This window comes from Barbus barbus, assembly GCF_936440315.1.
Source record: "Barbus barbus genome assembly, chromosome: 44".
Lineage (NCBI taxonomy): Eukaryota > Metazoa > Chordata > Actinopteri > Cypriniformes > Cyprinidae > Barbus > Barbus barbus.
The window spans coordinates 14527649-14550233 of record NC_136722.1 but is presented as its reverse complement, the minus strand read 5'-3'; the positions used below and the strand labels follow the sequence as shown (position 1 = coordinate 14550233).

The window sequence follows — 22585 nt, the reverse complement described above, 5'->3', positions numbered from 1 at the left end:
TCTTTTAAGAGCAGCTTCCAAACACTTCATAAAAAATTACATACACAGAACAATACAGTCTGAGGATATGTGATTAATTTCATGAATTTACAATACACTATGCTTAGGAGAAAATTTAAAAACTATCAGAGAGTTGATATAATGCTTCTGAGTGAGAGGTCCTGTCAGCCTGCAGCTGAGTGAGGGGGTGGGGGTGGGGTGTGAGTGACTGTGTGAGTGACTGTGTGGATTGAGGAGCTGGGTGAGAGAGAGAAAGAGAGAGTCTTAAAAAAATCTTTAAAAAATGCTTATAAATCATTAAAGATTTTGATAACACTTTATAATAAGGTCTCATTTCTTAACATTAGGAAATGCATTAATTAACGTGAACTAATAATGAAAAATATATTTTTACAGCATGTTAATTCTTCCATGATAGTATGAACTAACAAAGACCAATTTTTTTAAAGCATTTATTAATCTTTTTAATGTTAGAAAAATAGTCATGTTCAAAAGATAAACTTTAAAATTTAATAATATATTAGCACATTTTGGAATTAATATTGATCAACATTAAATGGTATATAATTATTAATGATGTTAACTAACAACAGTTAAATAATGTTGTTTTTTAACATTGGTTAATTCACAAATAACATTAAATATTAACAATATATTTTTTACTTTATTAATTTGTGTTAGTAAATTATTCATGTTAGTTAATGGAAAAATAAATCATTAAAAAATGCTTATGAATCATTAAAACCTTTGGTAACTATAATAATTTCTCATTTGTTAGCATTAGTAAATGCATTAACTAACATCAACTACCAATGAAAAATATATTTTCACAGAATTTAAAGTTTTATATGTTGTTCTGTGTGTGTGTGTTTCACAGAGTTGATGGTTTGGATTAACCCTTTAATTGCCGTATCCCTTAAAACCAAACTGCCAGAGGGTTACTGTAATGTGTGTGCTCGCTGGGCACCGTTTTATCGATGCCACCGGGGTGGCGTATGCACTGACGGCTTGGGCCCGTCATCGCTGCTCGCAGCTATATTTATTTTTTTTTTTTTTTATTTTTTTTTTTTTATTATTTTTTATTTCGACTATCCGGGCACTTTTGGGGGCCTTAACGTGCCCGAAAACTCTTGAAAATTGGCACGCACGCTGGAATCCGCGGCCATTAGGACGCCAAAGAGGCTGGGACCCGGGCGTGGCACAAGGGCTCTACGGCGCCCCCTGGAAAATTGTCAGAAAGCTTGATGTATAGCTCACACATACTTGCACGTATTCATATGAAACTCGGTACACATATAGAACTCATTGAGCCGAACAACTTTCGCGCAGCATCTCATAGGCTCCGCCCAACAGGAAGTCGGCTATTCAGGGCTGTTTAAAAAGCGCATGCTCTGGAATTTGATATACTCCTCTGAGGATTTCCATACGATTGCCACCAAACTCGGTGAACATGATCTCAAGACATTGGGGACGCTAAATTGCGAAGATATTTTTGATATGTCGAACGGTTTGCCCGTGGCGAGGCGATGAAGTTATGGCGAAAAATGAGACCCAGGAAATGCCTAATAACGTCCACATACATTGTATGATGTAGATCAAACTCCAGTGGTTTGTTCGTTGTATGATACCGATCGGATAGATGTGACTATAATGACTGAAAGTTATAGCGCCACCAACTGGCTGCAGGAAGTGTGTCGTTTTCAAAATGCTTTGAATTCAGCATCTTCTTTTACCTCGATTTGCTTCAAACTTCACCAGAATAATGTCAAAACAGGGCCGATGTAAAACTGTGAAGGGAATATTGATATCTAAAAGTATGTTGCCATGGCAACGTGTCAAAGTTGAAAATTCGTTTCTGGTGATTTTGAGGCAGATAACATGTTTAGAATGTCATGAAACTCAACACACATATCAGTATTAATGATAGTTAGACACTGGAAAAAGCTCATAAACGGGCGTGGAAGAGGCACTCTATAGCGCCACCTTTTGTCAAAAATGGGGGGGTTAGTTTTAGCTACAGAGACCAAACTCGGTACATAAATTGTTCTTATTAATCTGGACAACTTTCTAATTTACAGTCATTAGCTACGACCAACAGGACGTCGGCTATATTTATTTTAATGTGGGTTTTTAAAAAAAACGGGCTGTAAACAAATTAATACTCCTCCAAGCAGAAACACGGAAATCACACGAAACATTTTTTATCATGATGCCAAAATACTGAAGATGCTAAATTGCGGACGGATTTAGGATATCTTGAACGATGATTTAATGGAAATTTATTAAAGTTACAGTAAAAAAGAGAATTTTTTTTTTTTTTATCTTTTAAGAGCAGCTTCCAAACACTTCATAAAAAATTACATACACAGAACAATACAGTCTGAGGATATGTGATTAATTTCATGAATTTACAATACACTATGCAGAGGAGAAAATTAAAAAACTATCAGCCTGCTTCTGAGTGAGAGCTCCCTGTCACTGCTACTGAGTGAGGGGTGGGGGTGGGGTGGGGTGTGAGTGACTGTGTGAGTGACTGTGTGGATTGAGCCAGTGGGTGAGAGAGAGAAAGAGAGAGAGAGGGTCTGTTTTTTAAAATCTTTAAAAAATGCTTATAAATCATTAAAGATTTTGATAACACTTTATAATAAGGTCTCATTTCTTAACATTAGGAAATGCATTAACATGAACTAACAATGAAAAATATATTTTTACAGGATGTTAATTCTTCCATGATAGTATGAACTAACAAAGAACAATTTTTTTTAAAGCATTTATTAATCTTTTTAATGTTAGAAAAATAATCATGTTCAAAAGATAAACTTTAAAATGTAATAATATATAAACACATTTTGGAATTAATATTGATCAACATTAAATGGTATATAATTATTAATGATTATATATATATATAATGATAGCTACAGACACCAAACTCGGTACATAAATTGTTCTTATTAATCCGGACAACTTTCTAATTTACAGTCATTAGCTACGACCAACAGGAAATCGGCAATTTTTTTTTTTATGTGTTTTTTTTTTTTAAAACGGGCTGTAAACAAATTCATACTCCTCCAAGCAGAAACCAAAAATTCACACCAAACATTTTTTCACATGCTTCCAAGATACTGAAGATGCTACATTGCGGACTGATTTAGGATATCTTGAACGGTGATTTAATGGCAATTTATTAAAGTTACAGTAAAAAAGAACACTTTTTTTTTTTTTTTTTTTATCTTTTAAGAGCAGCTTCCAAACACTTCATAAAAGATTACATACACAGAACAAGACCGTCTGAGGATATGTGATTAATTTCATGAATTTACAATACACTATGGAGAGGAGAAAATTTTTTAATTGATCAGAGTTCTCCTGTCTCTGTGCTTCTAATGTGTGCGGTGGGTGACTGGGTGGGTGACTGACTGTGTGAGTTCAGTGAGTGTGGAGGGGGAGAGAGAGAGAGAGAGAGAGTCTGTTTAAACTTCTCAATAAAATCCTTAAAAAATGCTTATAAAGCATTAAAGGTTTTGATAACACTTTATAATGAAGTCTCATTTGTTAACAGTAGGGAATGCATTAATTAACATGAACTAACAATGAAAAATATATTTTTACAGCATGTTAATTCTTCATTGATAGTATGAACTTACAATGAACAAAATATTTTTAATATTAGAAAAATAGTCATGTTCAAAAGATAAAACTTTAAAATGTAATAATATATTAACACATTTTGGAATTGATTTTGATCAACATTAAATGGTATATATTTATTAATGATGTAAATTAACAACAGTTAAATAATGTTGTTTTTAACATTGGTTAATTCACAAATAACATTAAATATTAACAATATATTTTTTACTTTATTCATTTGTGTTAGAAAAAATTATTCACGTTAGTTAATGGAAAAATAAATCATTAAAAAATGCTTATAAATCATTAAAATCTTTGGTAACTATAATAATTTCTCATTTGTTAGCATTAGTAAATGCATTAACTAACATCAAATACCAATGAAAAATATATTTTCACAGAATTTAAAGTTTTATATGTTGTTCTGTGTGTCTGTGTTTCACAGAGTTGATGGTTTGGATTAACCCTTTAATTGCCGTATCCCTTAAAACCAAACTACCAGAGGGTTACTGTGATGCTTGTGCTCGCTGGGCACCGTTTTATCGATGCCACCGGGGTGGCGTATGCTGACGGCTTGGGCCCGTCATCGCTGCTCGCAGCTATATTTTTATTTTATTTTCAGTATTTGTGTAAGTTAATGTAGACGTCATGCATCCTGTGGAATGAATAAGAAAACTGTTACATCTTCGGGTAAATTCACCAAACACACAGTACAAAAATATGCTTCTTATTGACTGTCCATGGACAATCTGGTTTATGAACAAGTGACTCTTATGAACCACGAACAAATGACTAATAAACCGGTTCTTTTTAGTGAATCAATATATACAGCATGGCCAGAGTAGCCTGATTCATAAACAAAAGACTTGTACGAAACACATGCTTTTGGTGAATCAAAACATACAGCACATCCAGTGTCTCTTAGTTCAAGAATAAATTACTTGTATGAACCTGTTCCTTTTAGTAAATCAGAACATACAACAATAGTGTATCTTGATTCAAGAACAAATGATTCTTATGAACTACTTCCTTTTAATAAGTCATACATACAGTAAGACTGGTGTATCCTAATTCATTAATAAATGACTCTTATGAACCGGTTCTTTTTAGTGAATTAAAACATACAGCATGAACAGTGCAGCCTGATTAATAAACAATTGACTCTTATGAACCAGTTCATTTCAGTGAATCAGAACATACAGTGTGACCAGTTCACCCTGATTCTTGAGACAACGCTTATGAGCCAATTCTTGTAATGAAAAGATGAGTTACTGTTTGGAATCCATTTGAACAATGAATTTTCTTTTATATGTAAGCAAAATAGACAAATTAATCAGTTTCAAATCAAATTGAATTGAAATTGGATTCTAAACATAACAACTGAATCAGAATCAAATTGAATCAGGAAATGTGTATTGAGACCCTGTCTTATTTACTTCACCGAATCAGGTGCGAAAAAACATGGATAGCATATGTGGAAAAAAAACAACTGTTACTGGCCACATTCTCAGTGTCTCTTTGTGTTTTAAGAAAATGACATTGTTAAACTCGCAATGAATGTACGCTTTCCAAATAATGAGCAAACCCACTCCAAAATGTCACTGGCTCGTGAACATATCCACAGTGTTCTTTGTCAGCACAACCGCACAGCTTTACGAGTTCATTTAGTCTGCAAATGGGTGTCTTTACAAGCGTCAGACATGGTCTGTCCCATCCGTCAGCTCCATTTTAATATGCACAGACTCGCGGTGTCTTAGTCACATATTGTCTGGTAAAGGGGAATGTTTCACCAAGGTCTCTGGCAGACAGATGCATCGCTGCTCAGAGCCAAAGCCACCAGCCTCTGCACAGCACTGCTGTGTCCTGATAAGAGCAGAGGTGAAGGGAACAGACAAAGAGAGAACGAGTTTGAATGAGTAGGATGTGGAATAGGGTTATGTGAGGTGAGAAATGTATTGCATAATGAGGGATCAAAAGATCGCTAGAGCCTGTAGGAGAGTATTACAGCAGGATTACATAAGCGGTACACATTGTTTTTTTTTAATAACTTGAAAAAGACATTGTGATACTTCATAATACAAAATATTACTACTTAGAAGGAGCTGTGCAAATGCATTATTGCTAGGAAGGCATTGTGGTTTCTCTCATTGTAGATTGCGTCACAGGTGTTTCGTGATGTTGTCCTTGAGGAGACATTGTTTCTTCGGCGAAGGGGTGCAAACAGGAAAGCTGAGGAAATATGAACATTGTTTGGGCCAGTGTTTCAAAGAAACACAGTCACATGTGAGAAACGTTTGGCACTATGATCTGTTTTTCCAGAAAGTTAAAAAAAAGTTAAGTGTTCTGACGAACCGTACACTTCCAGCTCCACTTTTGTAAACACATCTGAGTGTGACTTCCTGACACACTGCTTTACAGCAAATAATATAATATAAGAGAGTGCTGTGAAAAAGTATATGCACGCTTCCAGATTTCCTTATTTAATATTGTGTATTATTATATATGGTATTAGTGTAATTAAATTCACGATGAACCAAGTCAGCACTCATATCTACAGTGTAAAATTTTTTTATACATTTTATATATTATATTATAAAATATGTACACATTTAGTTTAGACAAAATAATTACACACACACACACACACAAGGATAAAAACACCATAGTAATATCACACTTCTTGAAAAGCAACAAATACGAGTTAAACAGCTAATTTTAATACTTTGTACTTGTTACGTACTACATGTTTACATCCCTGCATACAGTATTAACAATAATAATACAGTAAAAGATTTTCAACAACAAAAATCAGGATATCAGGAAGGGGTCAAACCACTTTCCATTGCACTGTATCTTTGGTAAACAGGTTTGAATCCTGTTTTTATGTTTCCTGTCAAAGCATATGCTGACAGCTTGTTTTTGAAGTTTCCTAATAAAAATACATAGTCTTTGTAGCTCTTTCTGCTTTTGGAGAATAAAACACATGCTTACATTTTATGCGCTGAAAATGGTATCTGGCTTATTTGCTCTTGTCTGTCCAGTATGATTAATCTGAGTGTCCATGTGTGTCTAGGGCTCTATTAAAGACCAGCTGAAGGCGTACGGAGCACTGACTGAAAAAGTCACCCGCAGATACACCCGACAGATCCTACAGGGAGTCCACTATTTACACAGCAACATGATCGTACACAGAGACATCAAAGGTAAATCGCAGTAGTCATAAATCACCTCCAGCTAAGAACAGTGGGCTATAGCTTTGTAATGTAAATCTGAAGGAGAGTGTCGCTTGCAGCCATCACCTGAAATACATTCCTTCTTATTAGGTGAAATAACATTGGTTTGGCTCAGATTTGTGTTACTTCCTTTAGGCATTGTCAAAATTAGCAAGGGGGAAATGTTTTGCATTCCTCCGGACTTTAGGGATAAATTCTGACCAAAATTAACAGCCTGTCTATTAGGCATTTTTTAAACATTGATATTAAATGTCCTAAAATTATATTTACTAACCAAAAAATGTCAGCATTGCTTCAACTAGACAAGGACATTCTTTATTCACTCAGTTCATTTAGAAAGGCAGACCAACAAATGGACACTTAAAAATGTTCTATATGAATGTCATTGCATTACATAAATTAATTAAAAATGGCAAACCAAGTGACATTTATTTTAAAGAAACATGGCACAATCACTTTAAGCAGAACATTTAAGAAGTTTTAAAATATGCAAAAATAAAAAAATATATATAATATCTAAAATATTCAAATATATTATGATCAAAAATATTTTTAACATGTAACATTCAAAATATATTTTGTTCAATTTATAGTAAAAACGTCAGGTTTGGTTGCCAGAAATTCACCTTAAAATAATGCAGTGTCAGTGTTTCAGGTATTACAGGATGGCATATGCTGCTTGTATATTTGACAACTTATGACCGCATATTTCATTAAGTGATATAATATTAATATTCCAAGCTACTCAAAGTTCCAAAATCTGCTTTTTGCCTTAAATGACAGTTTATACCCATCATAATATTATAATTAGAAACATAATAAAATAGGAAACAAAACCATTTATACAAAATATAATCATATGTCATGCATCACACAGGGACTTTTACTTTAATTTATATATTTCAAGTCAAGTCACTATTATTTGTATAGCGCTTTTAACAATACAAATTGTATCAATAAAAAACTTTTTTACTTCCAAAAACCATAAATTTGACAGTTTTACTGTAAAATAACATATAATGCAGTGTTAAACATTTTTTTGTGTTAGACAATTTTTTTTTACCATTTTTATTATTTTTGTAGAATTTATTTTTATGTATTGTTCAAAATGAACAAAAATTGGTGGAACATGCTCATACTTAGTGTGATTCACTTAAAGTATTTGTAAAAAATGTTTCAGAAATGTTTAAGTAACATTCCAGCAACATACGTTTGCAAAACTATTATCTAATACATTTACATTCAGACATTTGAAGTGTGTTCAAATACTTTTTGCACACGTGACCAATACAGTCTCTGTCATTCCCATAACAAACCGAAGATCCTCTATTGGAAATATCCACAAGAAGGTATAGGCTGCAAGGGAAGGAGTCTCTGCCCTTCCTCTCGTATTCGGTCTTAATTTTCCATTCACAGCACAGTCAGACTTGCAGGGTGTGGAAATCTTGTGGCTGGCGGGAATTAGTCAGTATCTCACAGGCAACACGGCTAAAGCAACGGAAAATCACTCCGACTAGAAGCGTGGGAAGAAAGAGTGTGTCTCAAACTTCAAACGTCATCAGCCATAGGCAGCTTATAATTTTATGCAGTTGTCATCGTTGGTCAGACAAACATCTCGACTGGTGTAACTCAATCTACACGTGTTTCCTCGCAGGAGCTAACATTCTGAGGGACTCCTCTGGAAATGTGAAGCTGGGAGATTTCGGGGCTAGCAAGCGCATTCAGACCATCTGCATGTCCGGGACGGGAATCAAATCGGTCACCGGTACCCCCTACTGGATGAGCCCGGAGGTCATTAATGGAGAAGGCTATGGACGCAAAGCAGATATTTGGTGAGATCTGCTGCATTTTATGCAAATCAGTGTTATTTTCGTATCATTGAGATACTATTTCATTGAGTTTCAGTTAACTATAATAACTCTCTCTTCAGGAGTGTTGCCTGCACGGTTGTAGAGATGCTAACCCAGAAGCCCCCGTGGGCTGAATATGAAGCAATGGCAGCCATTTTCAAGATCGCTACCCAGCCGACTAAGCCAAACCTGCCCGAGGGTGTGTCCGACGCATGCAGGGACTTCCTGCGGCAGATCTTTGTGGAAGAGAAATGGCGGCCCACTGCCGAGGGGATTCTCAGCCACCCTTTTGTCCAGGGCAGCTTCTGATCCTACAGATCTGGGACTCTCTGGAATCCCCAGGGAAAACCACACACCTGCCCCCGGACAATCACCAATCTTGCCTTCCAGGGTCCGGAGAAACCCACCAACCAGCCGACTAAGAACAAACGTGACCACAACGAGGGGGTGTGTATCTCCCTAACGCAGCTCGACAAATATCACGGACAGCTGATAGCGCTTCCCGTATTGTAGAGTCAGAGCCCTGTCCCAATGATGCATTTGACTCAAGAACGTCATTTCATGAGCTAAACCCCTTTTGCTAAATGGACCCTTTTTACATTTTCAGAGTTCTCAGGAGCAGAAGTTGGCATAGTTGGGTAAACTTATACAGCAAATATAATTTTGCATTCCCATTAGCTCCAAAAGCAAAAGAAAAAACATCCATGATAGCATTTCCACTACTTTCCAAAAGAGGAAAAATAAAATGGAGAGATTACTTATAGCAGTCAGAAGAGAGAATGATGTCAGCAGTGTTATTATTTTGTAATTTACTGGCAAGGTAATATAACACAAATGATAGCACTATAAATATATATAAAATATTTACGAAATGAAAATATGACAAACTTTACTAGATTTGTGATGTTGATAACCATGGAAACGTGTAATCACAGTCTGTAAAGGGACCAAGGTTTACAGCACACTATTACTTGTGACAAATTGTGTAAACTTTTAAAGGGCAGTGAGAGCTGAGAGTGGGTTGGTCACACAAAGCGATTTAGTTTTTTGGCCAAATCTATTAATTAATCCAAAAATAAATTTAAATAAATTCAGTACAACTGTTCTTATAATAAAGCCTCATTAAAATAATTATATGTTTTGGGAAAACAACAACAAAAACTTAAGTAGTTTGGCATAATATAGAATGATTTTTTTAAGAATTAATGTTTATAAATAATAAATACTTTCAAAATGTTATGTGGTGTGACTCCCGAAAACCTTAATATTTCTGATTTAATTTTATATTTCTGAAAAAAGTGCTTTTTAACCTTGTAAAAATCACAGCATAAAAAAAAAGAATTCACATTAATCACAAATATAAAAAGATAAAGATGTGCACACTCAATGTGTATTTAACATATTATTGATGGTTACACCAAATTACATTTTTATTGGCATTTTTTAAAATGGTATAAAGTTCTTTTTATTTTTTTAAACCATAAAATTCATTACTAAAAATGTCAGCAGTTTTATAAAGTAATTTTTTTCCTTTTCTTTATAACGGACACTCCTATTTGTCATTGCCATTTGGGACAGAGCCTTTGGCTAGGGATTGAGACAATGCAGTCAAAGTGCCAACACTTACTATACTGGCACAGAAAGGCACATAAAGTGTCACTGCCCAAACAATACTGATTACAGTAGCTTAGTTTACATGCATTACTGCCGGTTGACAGTTGATCTGATCCCCTGATGCACTTGAAACCAGCCCAAGCGCTCTGATGTGATTCTACAGGGGTTGCTGGAGAAATCACATACGGTCTGTGTTTGGCACAAATGTATTAGAGTGTCATTTTAAGGTGGTCTTTTGTTTAACAGAATTCATTTGGTCATAAAAGAGAGTTGATTTTGATTATGGCTCATGTACCTCTGTATCCCTGGGTCCAATCCTGAGTGTCATTGAAAGAACATAGAAAAGACCTCATGGAGCAATTATAATGATATATGTACTGTACAATACTCATTTGAGTAATTTTTTGTTAAGATTACGGTGTTTGATGGTTAGAATCTAACCAAATAAGAATGACACAGAGTAAGACATATGCAACCACCAAAGTGGTATGAGACAGAGAAATGTCATTTTTTCATGTCTTTTTAGTTAATGAAGACTGTATAAACACATCTTTTTTTATATTATGTAACGTTTTAGTTAAAGCACTCTTTACCCAGAGATAATGACTGTAAATACGTTCCCATTGCACTCTTGGACTCATGCATAGAGCACATAGGATAATCAGATATTTTTATACATTTTTTAAATTCACGTTTGGAATGACAATACCAAACTTTTTGTATTATTATAAAAATTACCCTAAAGTGTCAAAGCAATATTTCAGAGAAGACTACTACGACTGGTGTGTTAGCATTCTTGTACTGTTCACTCAGTCGAATACTACCAAAGAGCGAGATGCTTGAATTATGAATTTGGTCACTTCAGAACTGTTCGGTGTCTTGATTTGTAACCTATGGTGAGTTTCTTTCTTTTGTTGACTCAAACTATTCTTAGCTGATGTGCAGACGTTTTCCTTATCATTATGAAAATAAAAACAACGTAACAAAAAAGTTCAAGCAATAGTTCACCCAAAAATGAAAATATGCTGAATTTACTCACCCTCAGGTCATCCGAGATATAGATGAGTTTGTTTCTTTATCTGAACAGATTTTACATCACTTGCTCACAAATGGATCATGTGCAGTGAATGGGTGCCGTCAGAGTCCAATCAGCTGATAAAAACACTATAATCCAGAAGTAATTCACATGATTACAGAGCAGAGAAAAGTTGCTGTTTAATATTTGTAAAAAAACAAATCCATCATTAATAAGTTTTGGACTCTCATTCTGATGGCACCCATTCATTGCAGTGGATCCATGAGCAAGTGATGTAATGCTAAATTTCTTCAAATCTGCTCTGATGAAGAAACAAACTCATCTACATCTTGGATGACATTTTTGTATTAACTATTCCTTGAAACATACATTGTCTTAAATTTACTTTTTTCTTTTCTTTTTTTTATCTTGTCCAAATGTAAATGCTAAACTTTAAACACTTGATTCTATGATTGCTGTGAAAAATACACCAGCAGCATGTTGCAATTAGTGCCTTCTCTGATGCCCTTATTCTGAGAGGTCAGTCGTTTTAAAAACATTTAAAGGTGGAATGTGTTTTCTGATGCCCTTCATATGGTTTCAGTATCACGCTTTGATGCTGTCAAGGACATTTGCTGAAGATCTTTTACTGAAGAGGATTGTATTGTAAATACATACTGTACCGAGCTGTCATAATGTTTCTTTATATTCAAAGTACCTTAGTCACAGTATATTGTTATTGTTCTGATTGTGGAGAGGTCTGGGTTTCAGATGATCTCAGCTGAGGGTGAACAGACCACGCTGGTTTTTGTGGGGCTAAGAATGAAGAATTCTGTGCTGCCTTGATGAAAAAGCCTGGAAACATTTATCAGTGATTTTGTACATTTGAATAAATATGTTTATTAAAACCAGCTTCTGTGGTTATTCTGTGTTATTTGGTCTTTAACATGAAAATTTATTTTTTTCAGTTGCATTGATATAATAACTTATATGTTAAAATACAGGTTAGAACTTATCATTCTAGAAAAGTATGGTGCATATACAGATTTTCATTGTTTGCATCACTTTAAAAGATAAAAGAAAAATGGTAAAATTAGCCTACTAAGCGTACAGTGGTCAATAACGCATTAATACACTTTAAATAACCAATATGAACTGAATGAATTTCATAGACTATTTTATTCCATTCGATTTAAAATATCAAACCATGTTGCATCTGCTTACAAATGATGCTGGAACTTTTTTTCAAGTCTAACTTTTATGAGTCACTTTGGCAATTGAGCAAAAGTTCTCAACACGATGTTTACCAAATCTGACAGCCATGTCTATGAACAATATATTTATTATTTTAGCTTGAACCTAACTAAATTAATTTTACTTTTTCATATTAAATAATCGTTATTTTTTATAAGAGCTATTTGTTATATCGTTTAAATCGTTCCTGTTGACGTTTAACTGTAGCTTACTAAACACTTTTTCTTCATTATTTTAAGAGTTTATTGACAGAGCAAGTTTGGTAAGAAGAGCACATGAGCGTGTTTGGTAACCTCGCGCGCACGTTATCTAAAGGTGCCCTGACACACTTCCAGTCTTCCACCGCTGTTCTGTCTGCATGCTCAACATAAACACGACCGCTTCAGACTTCTTTAAAGACCTATTTCCAGGATGTCCGCTTCTCGTACGGTCATATGTCTGCTGAGGAACGACCTGCGTCTGCATGATAACGAGGTACTGTAAATATCACAGGGTTTCTAATCTATAGAACAAAGAAGCGTACAGTCTGTTGTCTCGAGCAAAACACACTCACGCCTAAATCAATACGCTTGCCTTTAACGTTATTACATGATACGCTGCTCGAGATTTAACAAGTTGCAATGATTCTCTCACTAATAATATTTTTTAACTATAATGTAGAACACTTGAGAATAATAAATTAAGTTAGTTTAATCTATTTGAGTTGCAAATCTATCATGTCCATACGAAGCGAAATCTGGGTGCTCATTGGGTGGTTTGTCGGTAATCGTCACAAGGGGCGTGGCCACATGCTAGCTCTTCTATGGAGGACTAAACCTGCAAATAGATATACTGTTTATAATGAATTACTCGTTCCATATATATATATTTTTTTTATAGTGATTTTTTAATGCTGCCTTGAATTAAATTTTTTTTTGTAATAATTTAATATATTTACAGTGCCCTCCAAAAGTATTGGAACAGTAAAGACAAAATTGCTCTGTTGGCTGTGGAGTCAAGACATATGCAAATATGATTAAAAGATGAATATGAGACAAAACTACAGAATGTCACATTTTATTATTAGCTGTTTCAACACATATGTTTTACCAAATAAAAAGAACAGCACTTTTAGAGTTCATCCCACTCATTGATGTGAGCATAAGTATGGGGACAGTTGAACATAAGGCAGATATAAAAGATTAAAAGCTATTATTTAGTTGCAGATCCCTTGCGCACAATCACAGCAGTGAGTCTGTGACCCATAGACATCACCAGACTCTTGGTCTCATCCTTTGAGATGCTTTTCCCAGCCTTTAATGCAGCCAATTCCAATTGTTGCTTGTTTTGGGGAGTTCCTGCCTTTACTCTCCTCTTCAGCTGGTGAAATTCATGTTCAATCGGATTTAAATCTGGAGATTGACTTGGGCAATCTAAGACCTTTGCCCTTATAAATTCCTTGACTGAACTGGCAGGGTGTTTTGGGTCATTGTCCTGATGCAATATGAAGCACTTCCCAATGAATCTGGTGGTATTTTCTTGAATATTGGTAGGCAAGATGGTTTTGTACCCTTCCAGATTCATTCTGCTACTGTCATCATACATTAAGTCATCAGTAAAGTTGAGAGGGCCTGTTCCAGAGACAGCCATGAATGCCCATGCCACGACACCACCTCCACCATGCTTTATAGATGAGGCTGTATGCTTGGGATCATTGCAGTTCCCTTTTTTTCTCCACATTTTTGCTTTCCCATCACTTAGATAAAGGTTCATCTTTGTCTCTCATCGGTCCATAAACACAGTTCCAGAACTCTTCTGGCTCACCTTTGTGCTTTTTTGCAAACTCTAATCTTGCCTTTCTATTTTTGGTGCTGGTCAGAGGTTTGCATCTTGCTGTGTAGCATCTGTAATTCTGTGTCAAAGTCTTCTGGAAGTTGTTGGTGATTTTACAGACACATTTTACAGTCTTTTAGGATTCATTTTCACAGCTTTTATGATTTGTCTGTCATCAACTACTGTTGTTTTCTCAGCCGATCAGGTCGTTGTTGGTTGCTGGTGGTTTCCAAACTCTTGATTTCTCCATGCCCATTGTTTTTGTTATAGCTCTGACTTCCTCTTTTCTTTTAGCATCCAAATTGCTTGCTTTTCTCTCAAAGTCAGCTCCCTCATCTTCATCCTGGTTTGTGTGTGTCATCATCGAATGCAAGATTCAAAATGCAGAAGTAATGGATATAACTGATACGACACATTCCCTGCTTTTAATATCTGAAGTATTAATGCAACAGGAGACAGCTGATCACTTAGAAAGACTTGTGAGGCAACTGTTCCAATACTTATGCTCACATCAGATAGAGGGATGAAACTCTAAAAGTGCTGAACTTCTTAGCTGATAAAACATCTATGTGTTGAATCACCCAATAATAAAATGTGACAAAATGTGACATTCTGTAGTTTTGTCTCATATTCATATTTCAATCATATTTGTAAATGTCTTGACTCCACAGCCAACAGAGCAATTTTGTCTTTACTGTTCCAATACTTTTGTAGGACACTGTATATAATATATCTCTCGCTCTCTCTCAAGCAATAACATTGGCATGATTGTGTTTGCATACAATGTGTTTACATTATATAATATTATGTATGTATGTATTTGACACCTAGCAAACCTTTAATCTGTTAAATTAGTAAACAAATTTAAATTCTATGAACTGGGCAAATTAACTTGTGCTTGCTTTGACAAGTTAAGCTTTGTTGGACCTATTAGAAAAACATGACAAACCAGTTTTACCTCATTCATCCAGGTGTTTCATTGGGCTCAGAGGAATGCCGATCACATAATCCCCCTCTACTGCTTTGACTCGCGCCATTACCAGGGCACCCATCACTTCAACTTCCCTAAGACTGGTCCGTTCCGTTTACGCTTCCTCCTGGACAGTGTGAAAGACCTGAGGGCCACACTGAAGAAACGGGGCAGGTGGGAACTTCATTACATGTACTTTCTATCCACCTACTGATGTTATATGATTAATATGTATTTATATGCCTTTGTGCAGCACACTGTTGGTGAGACAAGGGAAGCCGGAGGATGTTGTTAGTGATTTGATTCAGCAGCTGGGTTCAGTCACAGCTGTGGCGTTTCATGAGGAGGTGCGTTTCAGAGCCATTAACAGTCATCACTGATCTTATAGGCTCTGTGGCCACATATAGTGCTGGGAATGTAAAGTGCAGTCTGACACTTTTGCCTGAAGGTGGCGTCAGAGGAAAAGTCTGTGGAGAAGAAGCTAAAGGACATCTGCTGCCTAAACAAAGTCAATGTTCAGACTTTCTGGGGTTCCACTCTTTACCACAGAGATGATCTGCCATTCAGTCACATTAGAGGGTAGGACAAGTGTTGCAGTGTTATTTTAGTATTATGTATATAATAGTATATATTAATATACTATTATAGTATATATTAATATTTTAAATAAGCTTAAGTTTTTTAAGTTTGTTTTTCATCTAATATTTATAATTTATTTTATTTTAGAATTATGTCAATTGCTGAAAATTGTAACAGTGTCACTTAAAGGGTTACTCCATCCCAAAATGAATATTTTGTCATTAATCACTTACCCCCATGTCGTTCCAAACCCGTAAAAGCTTCATTCGTCTTCGGGACACAATTTAAGATATTTTGGATGAAAACCGGGAGGCTTGTGACTGTCCCATTGACTGCCAAGTAAATAATACTGTCAAGGCCCAGAAAAGTATGAAAGACATCGTCAGAATAGTCCATCTGCCATCAGTGGTTCAACCGTAACGCTATGAAGCTACGAGAATACTTTTTGAGAATACTCCTCTGCGTCAGCGTAGCGCCATTTTGGAGAATATCCGCTGGACGCAAACTGCATAAGCTGTTCTGTGTCAGCCGTGCCACAAGGATATATGCTGCTTTTGTTCAAATCAAAGCGTAAACACGCGTAGAAGATGTATGCGTGCAGTGCGGCTGACACAGAACAGTGTATGCAGTTTGCGTCCAGCGGAACGCAAAGTCGTTAAAATCAGGGTTTTTTTCTTTGCGTACAAAAAGTATTCTTGTAGCTTCATAACGTTACGGTTGAACCACTGATGGCAGATGGACTATTCTGACAATGTCTTACTTTTCTGGGCCTTGACAGTATTATTTACTTGGCAGTCAATGGGACAGTCACAAGCCTACTGGTCTTCATCCAAAATATCTTAAATTGAGTTCCGAAGACAAACAAAGCTTTTACGGGTTTGGAACGACATGGGGGTAAGTGATTAATGACAAAATTTTCATTTTGGGGTGGAGTAACCCTTTAACAATAACAACACTAGTATTACGTTAAGTGTAACCTTAGTTAATCCCTTCATGGGATTTGGATAGTGAATGATCAAACTAGTTAAATTCTACATTTTTAATAGTACATCTTCCCTGTACTATACTTTAACAACTTTAACAGGTGTATGAAAACCATTATCTGAAAATGCAAAATACCACATAACTAATTTTCTGATTATAAATGTAAGTATTTTTTTTTATAGAATTAATTATTTAGATTATTATTTTATTGTTGTTTTTATTGCTTTTGTGCTTAAATCAACACAGTATTGAAATAAGCTAGTAATATGTATATTGTAATAGTATATTGAAATATGTTAGTAAACTTAACTCATTCAACTTTCCTAGGAAACTTCACAGAAAAGTACTGGAAACTATTTAGCAAGTCCACTGCTACTGTAACTTCCTGTTTTTTAGGATCTGATTAGCAATTTCAGTTTCAATTTGTGTGGGATCAGCACATTATTTGTGTGATTGAATTTCCTGTTTAATTTCTGCTGTCTTTGTTAGGTTACCTGATATTTACACCCAGTTTAGAAAAGTAGTTGAGGGACAGGGCAGAGTGAGACCTGTCCTTTCCACCCCGGATCAGGTTAAATCTCTTCCCCTTGGACTGGAGGAAGGCACCATCCCGACATTTGAGGGCCTGGGACAGACGGGTACCTTGATTTACATAATTGTACTGTATTTAGAGTAAACTGCACCAGTATCTCAAGATACAAAACATGACACAGTCAGCAAGATGGTGAAAAGCTCCAGGCTGAATCAGTTATTCATACTTCCTCTTTCTTAATATAGCAATATTACATGAATTGTGCTGTGATTTCCTCTCAGATGACTGTACAATCCTCAGAGGAATATTTAGAAGATAAACAGAATTCATTTTATGTTAAGCAGTGAGGAATAATCATGATATATTTCCTGTCTGTGGTTTCAGAGCCAGTGGAGGACTGCCGCTCGGCCTTCCCATGCCGCGGTGGAGAGACTGAGGCTCTTGCTAGGCTTAAACATTACTTTTGGGATACAGTGAGGCCTCTACTTACAGTTTTCTAAAAACGACTTAAAGAAATATTTCACCCTAAAACTCAAATTTAATACGTTTTCTCACCCTCAGGCCATCCAAGATGACAGCAGATGAGTTTGTTTCTTCATCGAAAGAGATTTGGAAAAATTTAGCATTACATCATTTGCACACCAATAAATCATCTGCAGTGAGTGGGTGCCGTCAGAATGAGAATCCAAACAGCTGATAAAAACATCACAATAATCCACAAGTATTCCACATGACTCCAGTCCATCAATTAACATCTTGTGAAGCGAAAAGTATTTGTGATAAGTCCTCGATCCATAATATTGCTTTCTCCAAATTTGTCTTGCCCGAATCAGGAGAGAAATATGCACAGATCAAGCACTGTTTACAAGCAAAAATAGACCTAAGTTCTAAACAAATACTGTATGTCTGTGGATTTTGGTGTGAGTGGACAACAGGAGGTGAAGTGATAGTATGGATTATGGACTCATATTTTGGCTAGAAGCCAAACGACTGGAGTCATGTGGATTGCTTGTAGATTATTGTGATGTTTTTAACAGCTGTTTGGACTCTTATTCTGACGGCACCCATTCACTGCAGAGGATCCACTGGCAAGTAGGTGATGTTATGTCCAAATCTGTTCCAATGATGAAACAAACTAATCTACATCTTGGATGACCAGAGGGTGAGTAAATCAGCTACATTTTATTTTTGGATGAACAATCCTTTAATCAATGAGAGAGGGTTACTTAATGCTCTTGTTTTCTCACAGAATGCTGTTGCAACATATAAGGAGACCCGGAATGGCATGATCGGAGTTGACTATTCCACAAAATTTTCTCCATGGTAGGCCCTCAAAATGATGTTTTCATAATGTATGAGCAAAGCACAGACCAATACTGAGCAGTCATGGGTTTTTGATCCTCCTCCTTCAGGCTTGCGTTGGGCTGCATATCACCCAGGTACATCTATGAGCAGATTAAGAAGTATGAGGCTGAACGAACCGCCAACCAAAGCACATACTGGTGAGTAACGTGTTTAGGAATATGTTTTCAAATAAAATTAACTTGTGTCAGTTTTTTAAATGCAGCATTACATTTTTTTTCTTTTTGTGTAGGGTGATATTTGAACTTCTTTGGAGAGATTACTTCAAGTTTGTGGCTTTAAAATATGGAGACAGAATATTTCATATGAATGGTAAGTTTTTTTTACCCCCATTTTTTTCTGTTCAGTGTCACTTCAGATCCTTCAGAAATCATTCTAATATGCTGTTTTGGTGCTCACAAAATATTTCTTATTATTAATATGATCAATGTTGATCAATTATGTGCTGCTTTTTGTTGAAACTGTGTTTTTTCCGGATTCTTTGATGAATAGAAAGTTCAAAAGTAGAGCATTTATTTGAAATTTTGTATAATTAAAAATGTCTTTACTGTTACTATCAATTTAATGCATCCTTGCTGAATAAAAGTAATAATTTCTTGCAAATAAAAAAGCCATACTAACCCCAAACTTTCAAACTGTAAGAGGGCAAAACATGTAAATTCTCAAAAATATCACATTTGGTCATTGATTACATATTTTCTTTGTACATTTGAGTATTTGTAATACAGTAAAATTAAAAATTCTTGAGTAACAGATTTAAAAGTGCTCAATTAAATTCTAGTGTCAGCAAATAAATGATTGTTTCTTCTTTCATTATCTGAAGGTCTGCAAGACAAGCATGTGTCCTGGAAGACAGATATGACATTGTTCAATGCATGGAAAGGTACTGTGAGTCTTAGAATTTGCTAGTCGTTTTATCCAGTTCTTAACTTTGTACTTGATTTTATTAATCAACTGAATAATGCACATTTCAATAGATTTTCTCTGAATTCAAATTGAAATATTTTCCGCTCGTTGTTCAGAGGGGAGAACTGGGGTGCCGTTTGTAGATGCGAACATGAGGGAGCTTGCACTGACAGGGTTCATGTCCAACAGAGGACGTCAAAATGTGGCCAGCTTTTTGACCAAAGACTTGGGCTTAGACTGGAGACTGGGCGCTGAGTGGTTTGAATACTTGCTGGTAGGAAACATTTGCTATGTGTGATGGAGTGGGTTGATGCTCTCTGCTTTTTGTTGCCATTTGATGTGCTATTGTCTTTCATTGGTTTCAGGTGGACCATGACGTCTGCAGCAACTATGGAAACTGGCTCTACAGTGCTGGAATAGGGAATGACCCACGAGAAAACAGGAAGTTTAATATGATCAAACAAGGACTGGACTATGACAATAACGTAAGTTGTAGTTTTTACAGGTATCTTACGGTAATAGCACGTTAAGCCAAAAAACACCTGCATTCTTGATTCATATATTTTGCTAGCACATCTAAACAAAAAAGTAAGAGAGTAGTTGTATAGTTGTCACACTTTTTACTCCAGTGAATATTTCTCAGAGTAGATGTATTTTGAAAAGTAATATTAGTTATTTGTATTTTTAAAACAAAAGGATAAACTTGAACTTTTATGACAACCTGCTCCAATAGCAATGCGTACAGTACTATGGGGTAAGTTGTCACAGTGGATCATGACATAACCATAACCATAATTTAAGTAAAATAATGAGAAAACAATTCATGGAACACTTAAATTGGAAAAGGAAACTAAAATATCAAACCATTGTTTTAATCAACATTAATTGTATTAAATAAACCAAAAAATAAATTACATAATTTATCAGTTTAGTAACAACAGGCTTCAGTAAAAAAATTTAATAAACAAAATAAATTAGTTTTAAAAGTGCTTAATTATACTCTGATATCATTAAATTAAACATGTTTAAATGATTAAAATGATCATTAATAATAAATTAACAGCTGCTTTTGGTTCCTAAACTTATGTGAATCCTATTCATAAAGGCACATCCTGGTATTTTCCCTTTTAAAATACTCTTTATTGTTATTTAAGTGAGCAGGTTCTAAGTTGTCACAGTGGAACATGTCATTAAATAACCATAATTTAAACAGTAAAACAAAAAAATACAATGAAATAACAAATCATAAAACACCAAAATTGATAAGGGAAGCATAAAAAAATCAAACCATTGTTTTAGGATGGTTAAAATAATATAAATAAACAAATCATGCACCAACTCTTGGATATGGTAATATATCAGCAAATTAAACGGATGAGCGTAAGTGTGAATATAGGAAGAGGAAGTTACACATACTTCTAATGCATCTGAGAGATAAGGCATATTTTGACACAAACTTGACGTATCTGTGAAGGGGGACTATGTGCGACAGTGGGTTCCAGAGCTTCGAGGGATTAAAGGTGGGGACGTTCACACCCCCTGGACCCTCAGCAACTCTGCACTCTCATGCGCCCAGGTTTCACTCAACGAAACATACCCTTCCCCTGTCATCATAGCACCTGAGTGGAGTCGCCATATCAACAACAAATCAGTAAGATTATTAGTAACTTAACGTTATTGATTATTAGGGACAAAGATGAGCTTGTTTTTAAACAAATTACACAATTTTATTGGTTTCTTTTCAGTCTGGTCCACCAGCAAAAGGAAGGAAGGGCTCATCCTACACACCAAGACAACACAAGGACAGAGGCATTGACTTCTACTTCTCCAAGAATAAGGGTTTCTGAGGAGGAGATGTAGTGGAAAAGTGCTTTTTCTGCTGCTGGGCATCACAAATAGATGCGAGGCATCTGTTTAGGCCCCAGGTTATACAGTGGAATGAGGAAGGGGAAATGAAAAATAGTGTGGTTTTGTGTTGCCCTTTCTGAATCTGTTTTCACACGCAGATACAGAAACTGCTGCTCACATTCTGAAGACATTTTTATGAACTGTAACTCAACATAAATATTATGTTGAATACAATATTGTATTTTTGGTGGTTTTAATAAATCCCTGTGTGTCCTGGTGTAGTCAAGTATGATGAAAAGTTTTGGTTTGGAGTTGTTATTACTAAAAATAAAAATAAAAATTTCGGTGAGTTTTCCCTCATCAAATAAACGGTGATGATATATGGTGAAAATGGAAAAAGTTTGAATAGTGTGCACAAAAAGAACATTTGCTTCATCTATTCAGAAATAGGAAGTGAGAAGTGCCAACTGTTTCAGTTTGGTTTTAAGGGAAAACGCTGTAAAGAACGATCAGAACGCTATGATTACTAGTAAAAATTCGTAATAAAAGTAAAAAGCAAAGATTTTTTCTCCTTCAAACTTTAAAGCATATTTTTGAAACATGAACAAAGGCCTTTTCTTAGGCTTAATCCATTTGATACTTTTAAAAATAAGTTAAATATATGTTACTTCCTGTTAGAGGTCTGCACGGGCTTTAAACTGAAGACCGAACCCGGCCCGTACCCGCGATCATTTAACCCGACCCGACAAATACATTTACATGTTAAGCCCGAACCCGAGGTCCACTCTTATTTCTCACAGCAAATAAATACAATTTTTGCTATATGTTGTATTTTCTCACGCCAAATAAATAAATTTTTTGCAATATGTTGTATTTAATGATTGCTTGAAACGGTAAACAAATACATGTAGGCGCAGCGGCCCTAGCAGCACTGATAATTTTCTAGCACTTTCATGAGATCGTGTTTCATAATCTGCTACTGGGCCGGCCCTC

The 22585-nt window shown here is 35.5% G+C and overlaps 2 protein-coding genes across 2 annotated transcripts in view; both read left to right on the top strand.

The window, feature by feature from the left end:
* The window catches only part of LOC306863040 (mitogen-activated protein kinase kinase kinase 3-like), an 88562-nt gene extending 76307 nt beyond the window's left edge, over positions 1 to 12255 (top strand). Inside the window, exons 16-18 of the mRNA XM_079406196.1 lie at positions 6707 to 6836; positions 8521 to 8698; positions 8797 to 12255. Coding sequence (XP_079262322.1) covers positions 6707 to 6836; positions 8521 to 8698; positions 8797 to 9025 — 537 coding nt within the window. The 3' untranslated portion in view covers positions 9026 to 12255. The remainder of the gene's footprint in view (positions 1 to 6706; positions 6837 to 8520; positions 8699 to 8796) is intronic.
* A 648-nt stretch (positions 12256 to 12903) lies between these two features.
* LOC306863039 (cryptochrome DASH) lies at positions 12904 to 22457 on the top strand. Its single transcript, XM_079406195.1, has 14 exons — positions 12904 to 13073; positions 15383 to 15555; positions 15635 to 15728; positions 15830 to 15960; positions 17434 to 17582; positions 17861 to 17949; positions 18726 to 18799; positions 18889 to 18978; positions 19071 to 19150; positions 19662 to 19721; positions 19861 to 20018; positions 20110 to 20229; positions 21219 to 21395; positions 21490 to 22457. The coding sequence occupies exons 1-14, from the start codon at positions 13011 to 13013 to the stop codon at positions 21589 to 21591; spliced, it is 1560 nt and encodes a 519-aa protein (XP_079262321.1). The 5' UTR covers positions 12904 to 13010; the 3' UTR covers positions 21592 to 22457.
* Positions 22458 to 22585: the final 128 nt, after the last annotated feature.